The sequence below is a fragment of the Heptranchias perlo genome, chromosome 7 (assembly GCF_035084215.1).
Source record: "Heptranchias perlo isolate sHepPer1 chromosome 7, sHepPer1.hap1, whole genome shotgun sequence".
Taxonomy (NCBI): domain Eukaryota; kingdom Metazoa; phylum Chordata; class Chondrichthyes; order Hexanchiformes; family Hexanchidae; genus Heptranchias; species Heptranchias perlo.
The window spans coordinates 28,044,286-28,062,728 of record NC_090331.1 but is presented as its reverse complement, the minus strand read 5'-3'; the positions used below and the strand labels follow the sequence as shown (position 1 = coordinate 28,062,728).

Below are 18,443 nucleotides of genomic sequence, written 5' to 3'. Positions count from 1 at the left end.
CTCAGTGCTATTTGTCAGACTTTGCTGTGTATGTATTGGCTGCTGTGTTTGCCAACATAACAATAGTGACTGAACTTGAAAAGTAATTCATTGGCTGCGAAGCACTTTAAGGTATCGTGAGGATATGAAAGGTGCTATATGAATGCAAGTTCTTTCTTAAAAGTATAAGAAAAAAAAACCTCTGATTGCACAGAGACCTACAAAATATGAAATTAGCAATAAAACCCTCCAGTGCACAGAAATACAACAAAAACAATATACAGAAACAATACATATGCAACAAACGTCCATGCAGAGAAATATGGCACTGAGTTCTAAAATCCACAAAATGATAAGAAAGAAACTTAAAGTAAAATAGAATCTAGCTATATAACAACTATAATGGCTGTCATTAGTGTTGCCAAGATTGCACCTAAGCCACAGAAAGCTTTGTGTTGCTTAGAAATCTTTCCTGTCTCTTGGTAAAATGATTTAATATCGAATAACATCCAATAGATACATTTAGAATTTGTGATTTTTAACCACAGAACTATGTAATGAAGTGAATACTTTGAAACATTTAACAGATGCAGGACTCACTAAGTTCAATGAAAACCTTTATGTGGTTCATCCTGGATGTTATCAGAACAGAAATATACTTTAATATCTTCAACCCTAATTCAATAGGAGAGATGTTTTATACAGAATTAGCCTGCCCTTAAAATATGTGTTTGCTAACTCTAGGGAGTTCCAATAAATTTCAAATTTTCAATGGTTTAAGAGGATGAAAGAAAACAAACATCATGCAATCATTACAAGTTGGAAATCATTCAGAACTGACGAGCTTTTAATGAAAAATTCTTTTAATGATGTGCTGCTTTGAATTTTTCCTCCAATTTTATTTAAATCGGTATTTTCAACAGTTTTTATTCCTCTGCTCCCCACATGAAGAAATATAATGTGATAAGCACAGTAAAATGTTGGCACAGCACATTCGCAACTTCAAAACTTGTGCTATAAAGGACTTGCACGTCTAATCTGAACCATTGCACCCTTCCCCATCCTACTTGCCAACGATCAGGGCCCATTGTGTTGGGAATGATGGGCATGAACTCATATCTACCACTGTCCACGACACAATGAATTAGTGACCAATCAACTGCATAGCCTAATTTCAGACTTTCCAAATAATGGATTACCATTTAAATTACAATGCTGCTACCAACTACAGCTCTGACTTCAGCAGAAATACTGTAATATAAAGCCACAGGGAACCACTTCAAGTTGAAACAAATAGAAATAACTATTGTCCGCAATGCATTTTTTTTCTGGCCACAGGTAGACTTTGCTCTGAATCAAGGAGAAGATACAGCTGGCCATGAAAGCTAGTTGTATATGCATAAGGTTATGCATGCACCTTTGTTCCCATTGATGCAGTGGATTCCACCCTGCATTGTACGTAGAGAGGATATGATCAGAAACCTCCGTATATTACAGCATTAATTCCACCGGAAGCAGTTCTATAATATAAAGAGAGCCCCATTCAGTTGCAGCTTTGTAGCTTATTCCTTTCTCTCATTTATCATATGTTTTATTGTTTTGCCTAGTGGAGGAGCTAATGTTCTCTGGCACTGAGTATGAGTTAGCATTTAATTCCTTTACCTTTGCCACTCTGCCTAAATGATTTGCTAAAAGTTATAGAAAACAGACACAAAGCTTAATTTACTTTTCTAGAATTCCAACAGGGACCGTGTTAACAGTGAAAGAACAAAATGACAATAACGACACAAAAAATGCCTCAAATTAACACTATCTGACTTAAAGGGGAATCACTGGCCTAGTATAGCTGCTTAGCCGATTTTACTTTTGTTCTTTTTATTAACATACACCTCAATGAAGCTAACCGTGATGCAACAGACATTATGTCCCTTGTGAATGACATCAAGACAAAATGATGAGACCAATGCTCTGCTACTCCAGCACTGAATGAATACAATTGCTTCCCACAAAATGTGGACTAGCACCTAATAATAAAAGATGCAAGAGCATTCTGAATTAGCAGTGGGCTCAATGAATGAGATACAATAAGGCATGACTTTAAAACTTTGGGTTTTATAAAGTAAATAATTATACACATTCCAATAGCAGATAGATGATTATTTGACATCCAGATCTAATGTCTTAAGTCAGTGATTGATACACCTACTTTTCTTCTTCCATATTAGAATTTAATTTGTTGAATAAATTTGAAGTATTAGTTTTTTAAAAACAAATAATTAATGAGGACAAAGGAAAGCCATGAGATGGTAATGTACATTAGGATTGTAAGAGCAAAACTAGTGAGAAAGTTTGTCCACAGGTGGGATAAAGTTAACATTTGATTATTCCACGACTGTGGTATGCAAATTACAGAGATATAATTTTTATTTTAACACTTGTCATGGCATAAAATAGATTGGTGTAGATGAAAGAGGTTGAGAGGTTGTGTCCATTAATGAGGTATGATAAATACCTCCAGCTGTGAATTGTATTAGTAGAAAGTTAAAGTTCAAACCAAAAGAAATTGTAGCTTTGCTGTAAAATACATGTGGCCAGGTCTCATTTGTAACACTGTGCATAATTGTAATCCCCAATCATAGGAAGGATATTTATTAGTGGCTTTGAAAGGGTACAGAGGTAAGCAACCAAGATGATTCCAGCTATCAAGAACCTCATTTTTTTTTTTAAGAAGGGATTAAGAAAGTTGAGGTGGAACCTGCGTGAAGATTTTGAAGTGATCTAATTTTAAGTTTTTCAAGAATTTGAAGGGATTGATAAGGTTGATCCAGCCAAATTGTTCACTATGGTAAAAAGCTGAAATACTGGAGGGCAGAAGTTAACAGTTAGGAACTTAGGAGCAAGGGGAAGATTAGCAGGGAAGACCACTGAAATGAATAAAATAAACTGATTCAAGAGGCAACAGATACGTTTAGAGAGAGAAGAGATTGAAGAAAATAGTTAGAAAGTGAGCTGGTGGAGAATACTTCAATGAAAAAGGTACAGGTTTGTTGGGGCTAATGATATCTTTCTGTTCCTAAAAATTCTCAGCTCCAAAATCCTTGATCCACCCAGCGCACGCCTCCATAACTTTGGCAGGAATCTGCTGGAAGGGTCACAAATTAAGTTGGGATCTGGAAATGCTGGATCCTGACATTGCATTTGAATTTCCAGGATGGCCTGTTGGGGTCAGAACCTCTGCCCACCCCAAACAAGGCCACTGGCTTAAGAGAGGGCAGGAGCTGCCTACGTTGGGTGTTTCTGCTTTCCTGGCCTACAAAGGGACTCAGTGAACGGTGGGGGAGGTTTGCCTGACGTGCCTACCCGCCAAACAATGGAAGTGGGGTCCACCTGGGGGTGCAGGCTGGGATCGTGGCCTGACCTGCAGAAGAGGAAGTGGAATTTAAAACAAAATTAAAAGCTGCCCCCTTACGAAGGGACCCAATGGAGACACCGGAAAGCTGTTGAGTGGGATATTTTGTATCATTCCCTCCCCGGTTAGCCACTGTTCTACATCTAGGGTGCCCACCATTACCATTTAAATGAAAAGACCTTCCTCTCATCCCATGAACGTTGGTGGGGCCAGTGACAGAGGTCCTCAGTGGACATATTTTGGTACTTACTAGGCCCCCTTCCCACTGATTTTGGGGTTCTTATCTTCTAATAACTATGTTGCTGATGAGTTATTCGGCCTGCTTCAGTTAATAATCAAATCACTTTGTTTAAACATCTCAAGTGCGTACGCACTGAATTACTTATGTTGAGGTTTGGTGACTTTTGTTATGTAGGCAAACTTGTGGTTCAATACATCTCACTGCTGGCCATGAAATATCCTGCAAGTGTTGAATTATAACTTATATAAGAATAACTTATATCATTCTGAGAAACAAATGTTTTTCCTTGCATTAAAAGTTGGATAGACTTAAATTATTCATCAGTATATTAAACTCATCCTAAGATATATTGGCGCTTGAAAGAACTATTATAAATTATACATTTAAAGTACAGAGTACACACTTACACACACGTGGGCACTTCAGAGTGTGGGCCCAGCTGGCAAGTGCCACCATTGTAACAGTATCCATCACAAGACAAGCAGCTGGATGCAATCCTTCCATTTGTGCAACTGTATCAACAAAGTGAGACTAATGTCATTCCAGATTATGCTACAACAACCATAATTACAGGCACCTGTATGTATTCACTGGAATGCTCTGTTGCATGTGAAATTGCTGACGTTGAGTTCGAAAATATTTTTCTGTCGGAGTGAACAATAGTTTTACTTTAGTGAAAAATAAATCAATGATGTGCAACTGAATGATTAATTTACTGCTATACATGTATCAGTTACAATTTTTTGTGCTGTTAATCATTCTGAGATTTTTACTTAAAATAATATTTCCCTAAAGATTTTTTTTTAATAATATTGCTACACTTTTCTTATCCTGATGCTAGAGTTTGGAGTGTTGAAGCAAAAAACATAAATATGAAACATGGTAGCAATGTCATGATGCCCAGAGCATGGATATACATGTTTATATGGACATACATGTGTTTACATGGACATACATGTGTTTATCAGCTTCACATTGGGAGCATTTCTAAGGCAGCAAAAGGCTGGAGGATTTTTTTTCGAAGCAGAAATTTGGTGCAACAGACCGAGTTTGATATCTGAGGTCCAGTTGATCAAATATGTTTTTGCTTGTAACCCTGCTCTGCAGTTAAAGCCTACACCATTCCCTACAGTCATGCAAAGAGCTATAATGTGTAAAGATTTCCACTGTGTGCTAGGTGTAGAAAACACATAAAGCTGTTCATAAAACCGTAGAATGGTTACACTATAGAAGGAGGCCATTCGGCCCATTGTGCCCGTGCCGGCTCTTTCCTCATAGCGCTGCAAATGTTTTCCCTTGAAGTATTTATCCAATTCCTTTTTGAAAGCCACGATTGAATCTGCTTCCATCACCCTTTTCAGGCAGCGCATTCCAGATCATAACTACTTGCTGCATAAAAACGTTTTCCCTCATGTCGCCTTTGGTTCTTTTGCCAATCACCTTAAATCTGTGTCCTCTGGTTCTCGGCCCTTCCGCCAATGGGAACAGTTTCTCTTTATTTTATCTAAACCCCTCATGATTTTGAGCACTTCTATCAAATCTCCTCTCAACCTTCTCTGCTCTAAGGAGAACAACCCCAGCTTCTCCAGTCTTTCCATGTAACTGAAGTACCTTGTCCCTGGAATCATACTAGTAAATCTTTTCTGCACTCACTCTAGAGCCTTCACATCCTTACGAAAGTGCAGTGCCTAGAATTGGGCACAATACTCCAATTGTGCATGAATCAGTGTTTTATTAAGGTTTAATATAACTTCCTTGCTTTTGTACTCTATGCCTCTATTTATAAAGTCTAGGATCCCATATGCTTTTTTAACCGCTTTCTCAACCTGTCCTGCCACCTTCAAGGATTTGTGCACATACACCCCACCATGTCTCTGATCCTGCACCCCCTTTAGAATTGTACCATTTAGTTTATATTGCCTCTCCTCATTCTTCCTGCCAAAATGTATTACTTCACGCTTCTCTGTGTTAAATTTCATCTGCCATGTGTCCGCCCTCTCCACCGTCTGTTTTTGTCCTCTTGAAGTCCATTATTATCCTCTTCATGGTTTACTACACTTCCAAGTTTTGTGTCATCTGCAAATTTTGAAATTGTGCCCTGTACACCCTAGTCCAAGTCATTAATGTAGATCAAAAAAGCAGTGGTTCTGGTACGGACCCCCGGGGAACACAGTATACCTTCCTCCAGTAAGAAAAACAACCGTTCACCACTACTCTGTGTTTCCTGTTACTTAGCCAATTTCGTATTCATGCTGCCACTGCCCCTTTTATTCCATGGGCTTCAATTTTGCTGACAAGCCTATTGTCAAACACTTTTTGAGCTGCATTGCCCTCATCAACCCTCTCTGTTACCTCATCAAAAAACTCAATCATGTTAGTTAAATAAGATTTGCCTTTAACAAAGCCGTGCTGGCTTTCATTATAAACATACTTAGCATTTCACAATACTTATTGCAAAGGAAATCTTCCACAATGTCATTATCACTTGAATATATTGGGGCACAAATCGCTCCCGAAATAATGGAGGAGCTCAACAGCACTCATCAATGTTAGTGGCGAATCGAAGGAGCAAGTTCTGGTGTTCACACACGCGCAGTGAAACACGGAAATCTGGAACTCGCTCCTAGTGGTTCACTAGTGATATGACAGCTTCGAATTAAAGGGACATTGCATGCTTCAATCAGAGAAATCATTGAAAAAGTGCCAACTTACTTATCTGCCCAGCTGGAAAGTAACTAATTACGCCACCAAACAGATACGCTTAAAAATACACGTCTGAACTAAGTTTTAACAGCGCGTAAGTCTTAATGACTGCCAAACAACTAAAAATTAACTTTTAAAAATGTGGAGTCTCATATTACTCCTTATTTTACTAGTTCTTGGATATTAAAAAAAAATTAAAATTAAAAAAATTTTTTTTTTTTACTTTTCTGTCTCTTTTATTTAATTCGATCATTTCTTTGGCTTTTTATTAAAAAATGTAAAATTTTCATTTACAATGACATACAGAATACTAGCTTTCAATGAATGAAGTCTGCTTGCCTGCTTGAGCAATGCAGCCTGAATCTGTGGGTGTGACTTCTCTTCCTGACAGATTTTGTGGGCGTGTCTTCTCCTCTCAGACTTTTCCAGTTGTGGCAACTCACGCTGCTCAGAGGCTGGGTCGATAGCGCACAATTTTTTAAAGTTCAAATTCATGCAATTCAACACCACAAAGCCCTCAGTAAGTAATTTTGTTAATTTAATTGGCAGGAGCGACGGTGACCGTTGCCTCGTCACTCCGAGCGATTTCTGGCCCAATGTTTTTCTCTGATAATAGTAAAACAAAGCTATATCTACACATGAAAGAGATCCTTCAGGTCACAGACAGCAACAACTGTAGTAGTACTCCCTAAAATCATTTTTTCCCTTTTTCAAATGTGCAATCTTCTTTTTCTAAGCTTGCCATTCTTGACAAAAAGTCAAGCTCTATCAATCTTAGCCTTCCACGGACTGAGTTATTTTGAGGCAATTATGGGGAAATAGTTAATTTCACTATTTAATTCCAGAAATTGTCATAAGGTCCTATTTATATCTCAAACATGTGTCAGCTTCTCTGGAGTGACTCCATGCTGTGTAATATTATGTGTAAACACATAAAGCATTCATTTATTTTCCCTTGTCTACTTTTTAAGGGAGGTGTTAACCTAACAAAACCATTACAATAGTAGACAGATGAGTTTCATACAAACAGGTTAGGTATTCATATGCTAATACTGTACAGTGTAATCGCACTACACTTGTGTTTTATTCTAATCAGATTGAGTGGGTCTCAGTGGTGGCGACATAACTGCTTTGATTTCGGATCCTGTAGTTCCATATTACCACTTTCATGCTACCCAATTGAATTCAACACAAAATTCATTGTGTAACATGGGCATAAATTACTAGACATGAGTTCACACATACAGAGTATTGTAGCATTTTACCACTGGAGATTTCACTGCTACAACTGAACTCATGGAAACAAGACCTCAATTCCAGAGGTAAGAGCGACTGCTCTAACATCAAGGCAGTATTCGACTGACTGTGGCACCAAGGAGCTATGGTAAAACTGAAGTCAATGGGCATCAAGGGGAAAACTCTCTAGTGGCTGAAGTCATACCTGGCGCAAAGGAAGATGGTTATGGTAGTTGGAGGCCAATCCTCTCAGCCCAGGATATCGTTGCAGGGATTACTCAAGAGTCCTATCTACAGTTGCTTCATCAATGACCTTCCCTCAATCATAAGGTCAGAAACGGGGCTGTTCACTGATGATTGCACAGTGTTCAGCTCCATTTGCAATTATTCAGATAATGAAGCAGTCCATGCCTGCATACAGCAAGACCTGGACAACATCCAGGTTTGGGCTGATAAGTGCAAAGTAACATTTGCATCCAACAAGTGCCAGGCAATGACCATTTCCAATAAGAGAGAGCCTAACCACATTCCCTTGACATCAAATGACATTATAATCACTGAATCCTCCACCATCAATATCTTGGAGGTCACCATTGACCAGAAATTCAACTGGAGCAGCCACACAAATGCCATGCCTACTACAGCAGGTTACGGCTGGGTATTTTGTGGCGAGCGGCTCACCTCCTGACTCCTCAAAGCCCACCAGAAACAAGACATAAGCTAGAAGTGTGATGGAATACTCTCCACTTGCCTGGATGGGTGAAACTTCAACAACACTCAAGAAAGTTGACACCATCCAGGACAAAGCAGTCTGCTTGATTGGCCCTTCATCCACTCGTTTAAACATCCACTCCCTCCACCATCGGCGTACCATGGCTACAGTGTGTATTATCTACAGGATGCAGTGCAGCGATTCACCAAAGCTTCTTCGGCAGCACCTCCCAAACTCGCGACCTCCACCACTTCGAAAGACAAGGGCAGCAGGTGCAAGTGAACACCATTACCTTTAACTTCCCCTTGAAGTCACACACCATCCTGACTTGGACATATATCGCTGTTCCTTCATTGCCCCCCACCACCTTCTCAAGACCAACTAGAGATGGGCAATAAATCCCAACCTTGTCAGCAATGTCCACATATTAAAGACAAAAAAAAATAAAAGCTAGCATTTGTTGGTAAATTGTATTCACAAATAAGCTTTTTAAAGAAGCTACTGGTGTAAATGGTGTGAATTCCTGTAAAGAAGCTAGGTGGCGCAGTAGGCTAAAATAGTAATGTATTATCACCTTATGATTACTAAGTGGGAAAATAGTCAAAGCAGGCACAATATTATCAGATGTCTTTTTAGGGATCATTTTTAATAATTAAAGTAGCATTCCAGCCAAAACATGTAAATTGCCTTAAAAATGAAGGAATGGCAGGCTAATAATCTGAACTAAAAGCTGTTTCAATAAATCAAGCAATTTGCAGAAAATGAGTAGAGATCACCTGCAGTCACCCAATACCATTGGCCGGGGTGTTGGCTTGCTCATTTTCTTAATAACAATGCTTCTCAATATATAACAGAAGTGTGCTTACTTGCAGGCCACCTGTCCTGTCTCTTTGTCGACAATACACTGTCCACCGTGGCACACAGTACATTTATCCACTTCACATTTTGGTCCTTCAAATTGCGGTAAGCAGATGCACTGAGCACTGCCTTCGTTGTTTATTTTGCAGGTTCCTAAATTCATGCAGTAGTTATAGCACACATCTGGAAAAGAATGAAACATAAATAGTAGGTATTAGAAGTAAATTGAGTTACAATAATAAATGAAATAACACAAATGATAATGTCAACAGTAAGCATTTTCCTTGAAAGTGAACCTTTTTCGAGTGCATTTGCTTACAAACAATTCAGAGATTCCTAATCTTAGAGGAGGGTGAGGGGCTTTTCTAATCAAAAGGAATAGTGTGTCCGGGCTTATCATAAAAACATTTTAAGTGCTTCACGTTTAAAGAGATTACCCTGATTCTACATAAGTCATTGGGCATGATATTATCATGGTGGCGGGATCTCAGCAGGGGTCAATGGGGGGAAAAAGTCTTCCTTCTTTCCACCTGACCGCGACTTAATTGAAGGCCCTTAATGTGGCTTCCGGGTTTCCCACGCGCCAGGCAGCCAGATTGACAGGCTGGCTGCCTGTCGGCAGTGAAAGCAACTGCAAATCAGAGGGGGGAGGGGGGAGGGGGGCGGGAGAAAGAGAGAGAGAGCTCATGGGGCTTGAAAAATCGAGGGGGGGGGGGAAGAGATGGATGACACGGCAGGGGAGGAGTTGATGGTCACTGCGGGGGGTCATCAAGGGCTCAGGCACGGGGGAGCTGGACATCGGGGAGCTGGACATTGGAGAGGGAACATCGGGGAGTCGGAGATTCAGAGTGTTGTTGGACAACGTGAGTTGCACATTGGGGCTTGGACATGAGGGGGTCGGGCAAGGGAGATGGGACAACGGGGCTCGGACATGAGGGGGTTGGGCATCGGGGGCTGGGGGGTGTTCGGGCATCGGGGGCTGGGGGGTGTTCGGGCATGGGGAAGGGGCCCGATCACGCCAGGTAGGCTTGTTGGGCCTGGATGAAGCACTTCTGCTCCTCCTGGCCCACAAACAGTGCAATAACGGCACTCACCTCATGGATCCGGCCCTTCCCACCTGCTTTCAACTGGCGGGAATCAGAAGCGATAGGAAACCCGAACAGGTAAGGTTAAATTCATTTTAAGTGCCCAATACACAAAATATAAAAGTACCTCATGAGGTACATTGCCCCTTTAAGTATCAGTCTGCCAAATTTAAATGGGGGCGGGGCTTCCTGGTGACTGCTGTGCACACGCACATAGATCTGGTTGGGTTAAACTCAAAAAGTGGGTGGGTTGGAGGCAGGGTTTCTGCCCACTCCCAAAAACATTGATTTTCTCTGCCCCCCCCGCCCCCCAAGCCCAACCCACCCAATCTTGGGGGCTAAAATCATGCCCATTGTCTCCACTCACTATTCCTTAGTACAATCGTCTCCACAACAAATATGCAGGTAAAACTTCTATGGGATATTTAAGAATCTGAATGAAACATATCTAATACAAGTTTGGTACCTACCCTAATCTCAATCACCGAACAGTAAATAAATCTTTCCTTGCCAAGGCATTGGTTAATTTGTCAAAAGCAAATGCTGACTCAAAACCTAGCTGATAATATTTTTGAAATTAATTGATTCACAGTTACTTCATGCATACAGCTTCAATGCCAGATGTGGGGAAGATACCTCTATGATGGAGTATTACAAAGCAGCACTGTTGTTGTTGGGGAAATGTTTATTATTGAAGGCTATCAGAATGAGAGAAATATGTTGATCGGTAAAAAGATTTCTTAATGGGATTTAATAAAATAAATTAATTTTAAATTTAAATCATTCTGCTTTCGTCATGTTGCAGCAATACAAAGAGAATCTGAAGGATACGGGTTAATGTTAACAGACAGGCTTACAATATGAATCCTAGGGCACTATACACATTGCATTCAGTCAGACTCAGTTAGATTTGAGCTTTTGAAGATTTGAGGGGCAATTTGCTTTCTGTTGGTAATTTTGCTACTGGAGTACTGCCATGTGGAAAATGTAATTCTAGGCATAACTCCCACAGGATCTTGTTCATGCTGCATATAACAATTGATCCTGCCTATCTAAATTTATCCTTAAAACGTCAATCTCACTGCATTCATAGGACTATATTTTTAATAGTGTTAATTGACATGTCTTAACTGCTTTGGAAGGGGAGGGAAATTCTTTCTAATCTCAAGACTAGCTTTAGGCTCGGTAAGCTGTACAAAAACAATAATCACTTACATGTCTATAGTGCTCAATTACATAGAGACATCTCAGACTGTTTTACATGATAGTGGATAGTGAGTGGACAGAGCAGGAGGGAGAAAAGGAGGAGGGCAAGATGGGGTAAAAGCATGGCTGAAGAGAAGGATCTTTGAAGGCAGGGAGAAAAGGGACAGGGCGGAGATACTGAGGGAGCGAGTTCCAGTCGTCAGGGACAATGGCTGAACGAGAAGAGGGAGCAGGGAATGAGAAATAAGCCAGTGTTGGAGGAGCAGGGGGTGTATGAAAGGGCCTAGGACTGGAGGTAGGAAGAAACGAAACCATGGGAAGAATTTGAAGGTGAGGATAAGAATCTTAAAATTGATTCTCTGGAATGCAAGATGCTAGTGGAGCTTGGTGAGGATAGGGGCAATGAAGATGTGGCTCTTAGTGTGGATGAGAATGAGGGCTATGCTTTTCTAGATGAGCTCTGGTTTATATACCACTAGATGATAAAGGCATAGATCAGGGTTTTAGATATTTTGGGGGGGGGGGGTGTGGGGGAGGGTACAGTGGAGCTGGGTGATGTGTTAAAGTTGGAAGAACGTAGCTTTGGACATGGATTGGATGTGAGCAAGGAAGCTAAACTTGAGACCAGGCAGTTTCCCTACCTCCAGGCATTACCGAAGTAACTGGTTTCAGCTTTGCATACACTAAACTGGAGGAGGTTTTGGCAATTCCACATTCGAATGTTGGATAGGCAGTTGGAGAGCGTGATAACAACTGTGGGACGATGAAGTGGCAAAGAAGTACAGCTGACTGTTGTGGGTGTGCATGTGGAAGCTGAGCCCCATGCTTCTGGGTGATGCTGCTGAGGGATAGTATGTAAATGGTGGAGAGGGGGAGGCCAAAGGTGGAAACCTGAGATTCGCTGTGAAGTAACCATGTGGGCACAGGAGGAAAAGAAATTGGAGGCAATGTAATGTTTACGGTGCAGCAGATAGGAGTGGCACCAAGAGAGAACAGTCCCTTGGAGGTGGACTGCAAAGGAAAGACATTTGAGGAGGACAAAGTGGTTGATTGTGTCAACAGAGAGATCCATCAAGATGAGAAGGCACAATTAGCTGTGGTCACAATCACACAGGGTGTCATTGGTGACTTTGACTAATGCAGTCTGAATACTGTGAGTAAGATGGAGCCTGATTGGAAGGCTTTGACCAAGGGCTGATGGAAAACATAGAATTGTAGTTGTGAGTTAACAACATGTTCAGAACTTTAAAAAGAAAGGGAAAGTTAGCGTTGAGGCAGCAATTGGAGAGGATAAAAGGGTTGAGAATGGGGTTTTTGCAGGGGTGGGTGATTACAGTGGTTATGTAAGGACCAAGCTGGAGGATAGGGACAGTTTGATGATGTCACTGGTCATGGGACTGAAAAAGGTGATCAGTAACTAGAATAGGAGGGGTCAAGGAAGCAGATAGTAGAGTTCATGGATGAGATACGTATAGCGACAGCAGGAAAAAGATATAAAGAAAAGTATTGAATAAGGAAGGCTAGATGCCTGGGCAGATGTGGGTAGATCTTGAGTTGGCAATCAGCAGGGTGCATGTGTTAGATTTTGAACATGCAGATGTCCATAAGTTCTTCACATTTGCTGTATGAATGAAGAAGGAGGATGAAGTGGAAAGTGGTTGGAAGAGGTGGTTAATCATGGAGTTCAGTTTTGTGCTCACAGTCCAAATGAAATAACCTGCATGCACTTACATAATCCAGTCTGTCCATGCAAGACAGAGATTTACATGTACTCAGTTCTGACGACTAGTTATCTCCGAAACATTGACTCCGATATTAGCATGGAGGCGGGATGGCAGCTGGGGGGGGGGGGGTGATTGGGCGCGTGGGTAACCAGCCCAATAAAAAATGTCCGTTTCCCACTCGATCGCGAGTCAATTGGAGCCACTTAACATGGCTCCTGGGATTGCTGTCCGAAAGCGGCGCAGCGGGCAGACTGCGCGCCCGCATCACAGGCTGTCAGCTGGAGGAGCTTTATTTAAAAGGTGCATTCCTCCAATGGCTGCTCCTGGAGCAAACACCCACACACCACAATAGAGCAGCACAGAGGCAAGGCTGCTCCCAGATTCAGTGATGCCTCACTCCAGGTGCTACTGGATGGGGTGAGGATAAGGAGGGATGTGTTCTACCCAGTGGAAGGGAGGAAGTGGCCTGCATCTGCCATCAAGAAGGCCTAGCTCGAGGTGGCAGAGGATGTCACCAGCAGCAGCAACGTCTCCCACACCTGGATCCAGTGCAGGAAGTGCTTCAGTGACCTAACTAGGTCAGCCAAAGAGAGTACACTTACTGATTCTCCTACATTCCATCTTCCACATCACCGTCCCCAACCCCCAACTTATTCTGCACTGCCAGCACTACTCTATCACATCACTACCCACACCCACTTAAGGCTCATTCTCAACTTACCTGCACTTCCTTAGCATTTCCTCACCTCCCCATTACTCACCCCACCACTACCACTCAACCCAATCCTCATACAATGTCATGGCTCTGTCTCATACTCACCCTCTGATGCATCTCTTTCACGGTCAGCCGCACCCAAACCAATGCATTCATCGGTTGGCCACGTCACCATCACTCACTCATGCGAGTGTACTTTCTCCCCTAACAGGAGAAGAGAGCCCAGAATGCATGGGAGAGGATCGGAGGGGGGGCTGCAACAAATAGTCATTCTCAAAGACACGGAGCAGGAGGCGCTAGAGCTCAGCCGAACCCTTGAGTGCCTGTCCATCGGGAACGCCAAGACTGGCACCCGACAAACGTCTGGTGACATAACTTCAACATTCAGCACACGGAGCTCCATGTGGCGGAGGTGGACGCCGTGCCAGGTGAGGCTGGTGTGTTGCTCGTCCACGGATGTAATGGTGAATGCAGCCATGGTGCCCCCCCATCCTGACGGTGAGAGTTTGAGGGGTTCCACAAAGTAGTTAAATATGTTTGAACAGCAGAATTTTGAGTGGAAAGTAAGTATTTTGAGTGAAAACACAAAGATCTTGCAGCCAAAACTTTGTCTGAAGTGACAGAGTGCCCTGCTGCAATATATGACATTTTCCCCCCATCTGTCAAATAATCATTTGCATCTCCCACTGGCTGCTGACTGAAACACGTCTGTTGCAACAGGGATGTTTTCCCACAGCACGGGAAACACGCTGAGGATGCTTCAAAATCGCATCCCTGCCAAAATGTGGAGACAATTAAGTAGCTGAAGTACTTCAACTAGCTCAACAACTATGTAAAGTATCATCCCATTGCCTTTAATTCCCGGTGGGACTTCCACATTCGGGAGACGTGCGCACACCCAGACGCACCAATGGGGAACCCGGAAGTCTGCGGGTTGGAGCCGAGCTCCAAACCTGCTCGGGATTTCTGTAATTATCAGAGCCCCCGCCCCCCGGCCCCCGCTACTTCACCCAAAAATCGAGCCCATTATTCTGTTTCTCTCTCCACAGATGCTGCCTGACCTGCTGAGTGTTTCCAGCATTTTCTGTTTTTGTTTCAAATTTCCAGCATCTCCAGTATTTTGTCTGAATTTTGTAATTTTGGGCTTCTACGGTGCTCAAAACCATGCACAATGTGAATTTTAGGAGTATTATCTCATTTTACTTCTGCGTACCCTTTAGTGCTCTGGTCTGAGCACTGCCTTGAACAACCTTCTCCTGCTGGATTTTCCCATTTACATTCATAAGAACATAAGAACATAAGAAATTGGAGCAGGAGTAGGCCAATCGGCCCCTCGAGCCTGCTCCGCCATTCAATAAGATCATGGCTGATCTGATCTCAACCACAAATCTAAAGAACACAAGAAGTCGGAGCAGGACCCGGCCACATAGCCCCTGGGCCCTCTCCGCCACCCACAGGGCATTGACCGATCCGAACTCAGCTTCATGTCCAATTTCCTGCCCGCTCCCCATAACCCCTAATTCCCTTTACTTCTAGGAAACTGTCTATTTCTGTTTTAAATTTATCTAATGATGTGGCTTCCACAGCTTCCTGGGGCAGCAAATTCCACAGACCTACCACCCTCTGAGTGAAGAAGTTTCTCCTCATCTCAGTTTTGAAAGAGCAGCCCCTTATTCTAAGATTATGCCCCCTAGTTCTAGTTTCACCCATCTTTGGGAACATCCTTACTGCATCCACCCGATCAAGACCCTTCACAATCTTATATGTTTCAATAAGATCGCCTCTCATTCTTCTGAACTCCAATGAGTAGAGTCCCAATCTACTCAACCTCTCCTCATATGTCCGCCCCCTCATCCCCGGGATTAACCGAGTGAACCTTCTTTGTACTGCCTCGAGAGCAAGTATGTCTTTTCTTAAGTATGGAGACCAAAACTGTATGCAGTATTCCAGGTGCGGTCTCACCAATACCTTATATAACTGCAGCAATACCTCCTTGTTTTTATATTCTATCATTTGCTTTCCTTCTCATTTTGATTGCTATTATCCCATTATCGCTGTAGCATGCGACTATCAGGATGGTAGAAGGCGAATTAGATGGACCTCAGTCTTTTTTCCTCTAGTAATTCTTATGTTCCTAATTCACGTGTGACTCACCTTTTGTCATTCCAACGGGGCAGAAATTGTTCAGAGCGGCAAACCAACAGTGCTCGCCGCTCCACAGATTTATACTAACCCACTAACTTATCACGGTTAGGCACTTCCTCAAATATGAAGCGGAGAAGAGCCCAGTGTTAGTTCAAGTGAAGCGAGAAGTGGGAGAAGCGAGAGGATCACACTCTCCCCTTGACCAACAGCTTTTTTGACAAACTGCGTTCAATGTCTCTACAGCTTTGGAGCCTTAAACTAGGAAGTGAAATGTACAACATGAAAATCAATATAAAAACAGTTAGAGACAGTGAAAAAAAGAAAAGGCAAGAAATAATTGAATTAAATAAAAGAGACAGGAGGGAAAAGTAAAAAAAAAATTTTTAATTATCATAAACTATTTCAAAAAGGAGTAATGAAACTTCACATTTTTAAAAGTTAATTTTTTAGTTGTTTGGCAGTCATTAAAATTGAACGTGCTGTTAAAACTTAGTTTAGACCTGCATTTCTAAACGTACCTGTTTTGTGGCGTAATTAATTTCCAGTTGGGTAGATAAGTCAATGATTTCTCTGATTCCAGCCGGCGATATCCCTTTATTTCGAAACAATCGCCGGCGAATCAACAGGAGCAAGTTCCGGATTTCTGCATTTCACTGCGCATGTGCGAACACTGGAACTTGCTCCTCCATTTCGCCACTAACAACGGTGAGCGCTATTGAGGTCTCCGTTATTTCATGAGTAATTGCTGCCCCAATGTCTGACTGAAATGACCTTTGTATAGTGTACAGTATTTTACACCTCTTCCCAGTATTTAAAAACCTGTTTGTAGGTATTAACCCAACGAGCTCCTCTTTATGAAAGTTTGTATATTTGAAATCTTGACTTCAATGTCCCCAAATAGCACTGGGGGTAACCTCAATACCACCATCTTTGTCTTAAACGTACCTATTATCTTTCAGCATTTCTTCTTTCGTTACTCAGACTTTCAGCCCACGTTGTTATTTGTTACCCCATGAGATATCTACTGATTCAATCACTCCCCCTTCGTTAATTTTTCAGCCTTGCTTCTATCCTTCACTCTTGTTTCCCTGCCATAAATAATGTAAGGTTTTGCCACTAAGAATTACAGTCATGAAACTCACTGTACTGACACCTGTCTCCTGTGAAATCTGGTGGACAGTAACAATAAGGCTGATTTCCTGTGTTCACGTCACAAATCCCTTCATTGAGACAGAAGCTGTCGCAAACCCTCTGCTTACAGGTTGGACCAGTAAATCCTATTGGACAGCGACAAGCTGGTTTTCCTAAACAGATCGAAAAGAAACATGTGAAAAACAAGAAAACTTCAAGTCATACAATCATTACATGCATGCATTGGACTGGGCCAACAAAAACTGAATTGGATCAATCCTAAAGAGTCAAAATGCAGCTTAGCTTATACAGCAGCCTGTTGAGGTAATGCTGATGCCATTGCTATGCAACAAATGTTGTACTGATGCTATGTGACTAGTATTCAAACCTATAGGTTGCTTGATCGACAGCCCATTTTGTTCTACACACAGGCTTGTGCCAGTGAATGAGTTAATTTAAGTCTGGCAGCTCCAAACTCATTACACGACCGACTGTAGCGAAGAGAAACAGCTTCTCCAAATTGACATCCCGCCATTACCTGACTTTCTTTCCCCTTCATGAAACATTGTCCAAATATGGAAATTATAAATTGGGATAATTTGAGGGGAAATGATGTTCTTGCACTGCATAAATAAATTTCGGTTAGCTGTCAGCGTGGTTCATTAGGTACATTAGAAAGAAAGAAAAATTCAGATTATTGGTAACACATTGAGGTTTCTACTTAAAAATGCATAATGAAATGGCAGTGCTTAAAATACGATTAAGCACTGACGTGCAGAATGACTCCCTGGTTAGCGCAGCATGTCAATTTATCTTCAGCACTTTTTTTTTACTGGCATTAGAATTCCTTACCAGTTACTTGAAACAAGCAAAGAATTTCAGCTGTAAAAGTAAATTTGTACTATTCATGAATTGGCCATCTGTCATGAGATTTTATTGATAATTCAAATGGGACATTAAAGCAGATTCATCATAAGTGCCTGTGAAGGGCAATAACTTCTGAGGGGTAAAGTGGCATCAATGGCCAAGCATTTATCACACATAATGGAATTTATTCATTAACATTTAGCAGTTATGGGCCTGTATCTGCAAGCATGGCTTTGCATTGCAGGAAATTTCTGGAATGTCGCAAATGTTTTACAGGAGGCTGCAAAAATCTGCATTGAGACAAGAATGGCACATTAACGTCACTGCACAATATCTGCAAAAAAGCATTTTCAAAATATTAAGGAAAACGGAATTTCTCCAAAAATACAAAATGATTTTTGTGAATTGACTTCAAAATGTGAGTTGCATGTT

The 18,443-nt window shown here is 41.7% G+C and overlaps 1 protein-coding gene across 1 annotated transcript in view; it reads right to left on the bottom strand.

Moving 5' to 3' along the window:
* Window positions 1-18,443, bottom strand: part of LOC137323576 (low-density lipoprotein receptor-related protein 1-like) — a 1,400,855-nt gene that overhangs the window by 37,646 nt on the left and 1,344,766 nt on the right. The window contains exons 83-85 of the mRNA XM_067987196.1: window positions 17,156-17,317; window positions 9,147-9,321; window positions 4,037-4,141 (exon numbers count right to left, since the gene is read on the bottom strand). Coding sequence (XP_067843297.1) covers window positions 4,037-4,141; window positions 9,147-9,321; window positions 17,156-17,317 — 442 coding nt within the window. The remainder of the gene's footprint in view (window positions 1-4,036; window positions 4,142-9,146; window positions 9,322-17,155; window positions 17,318-18,443) is intronic.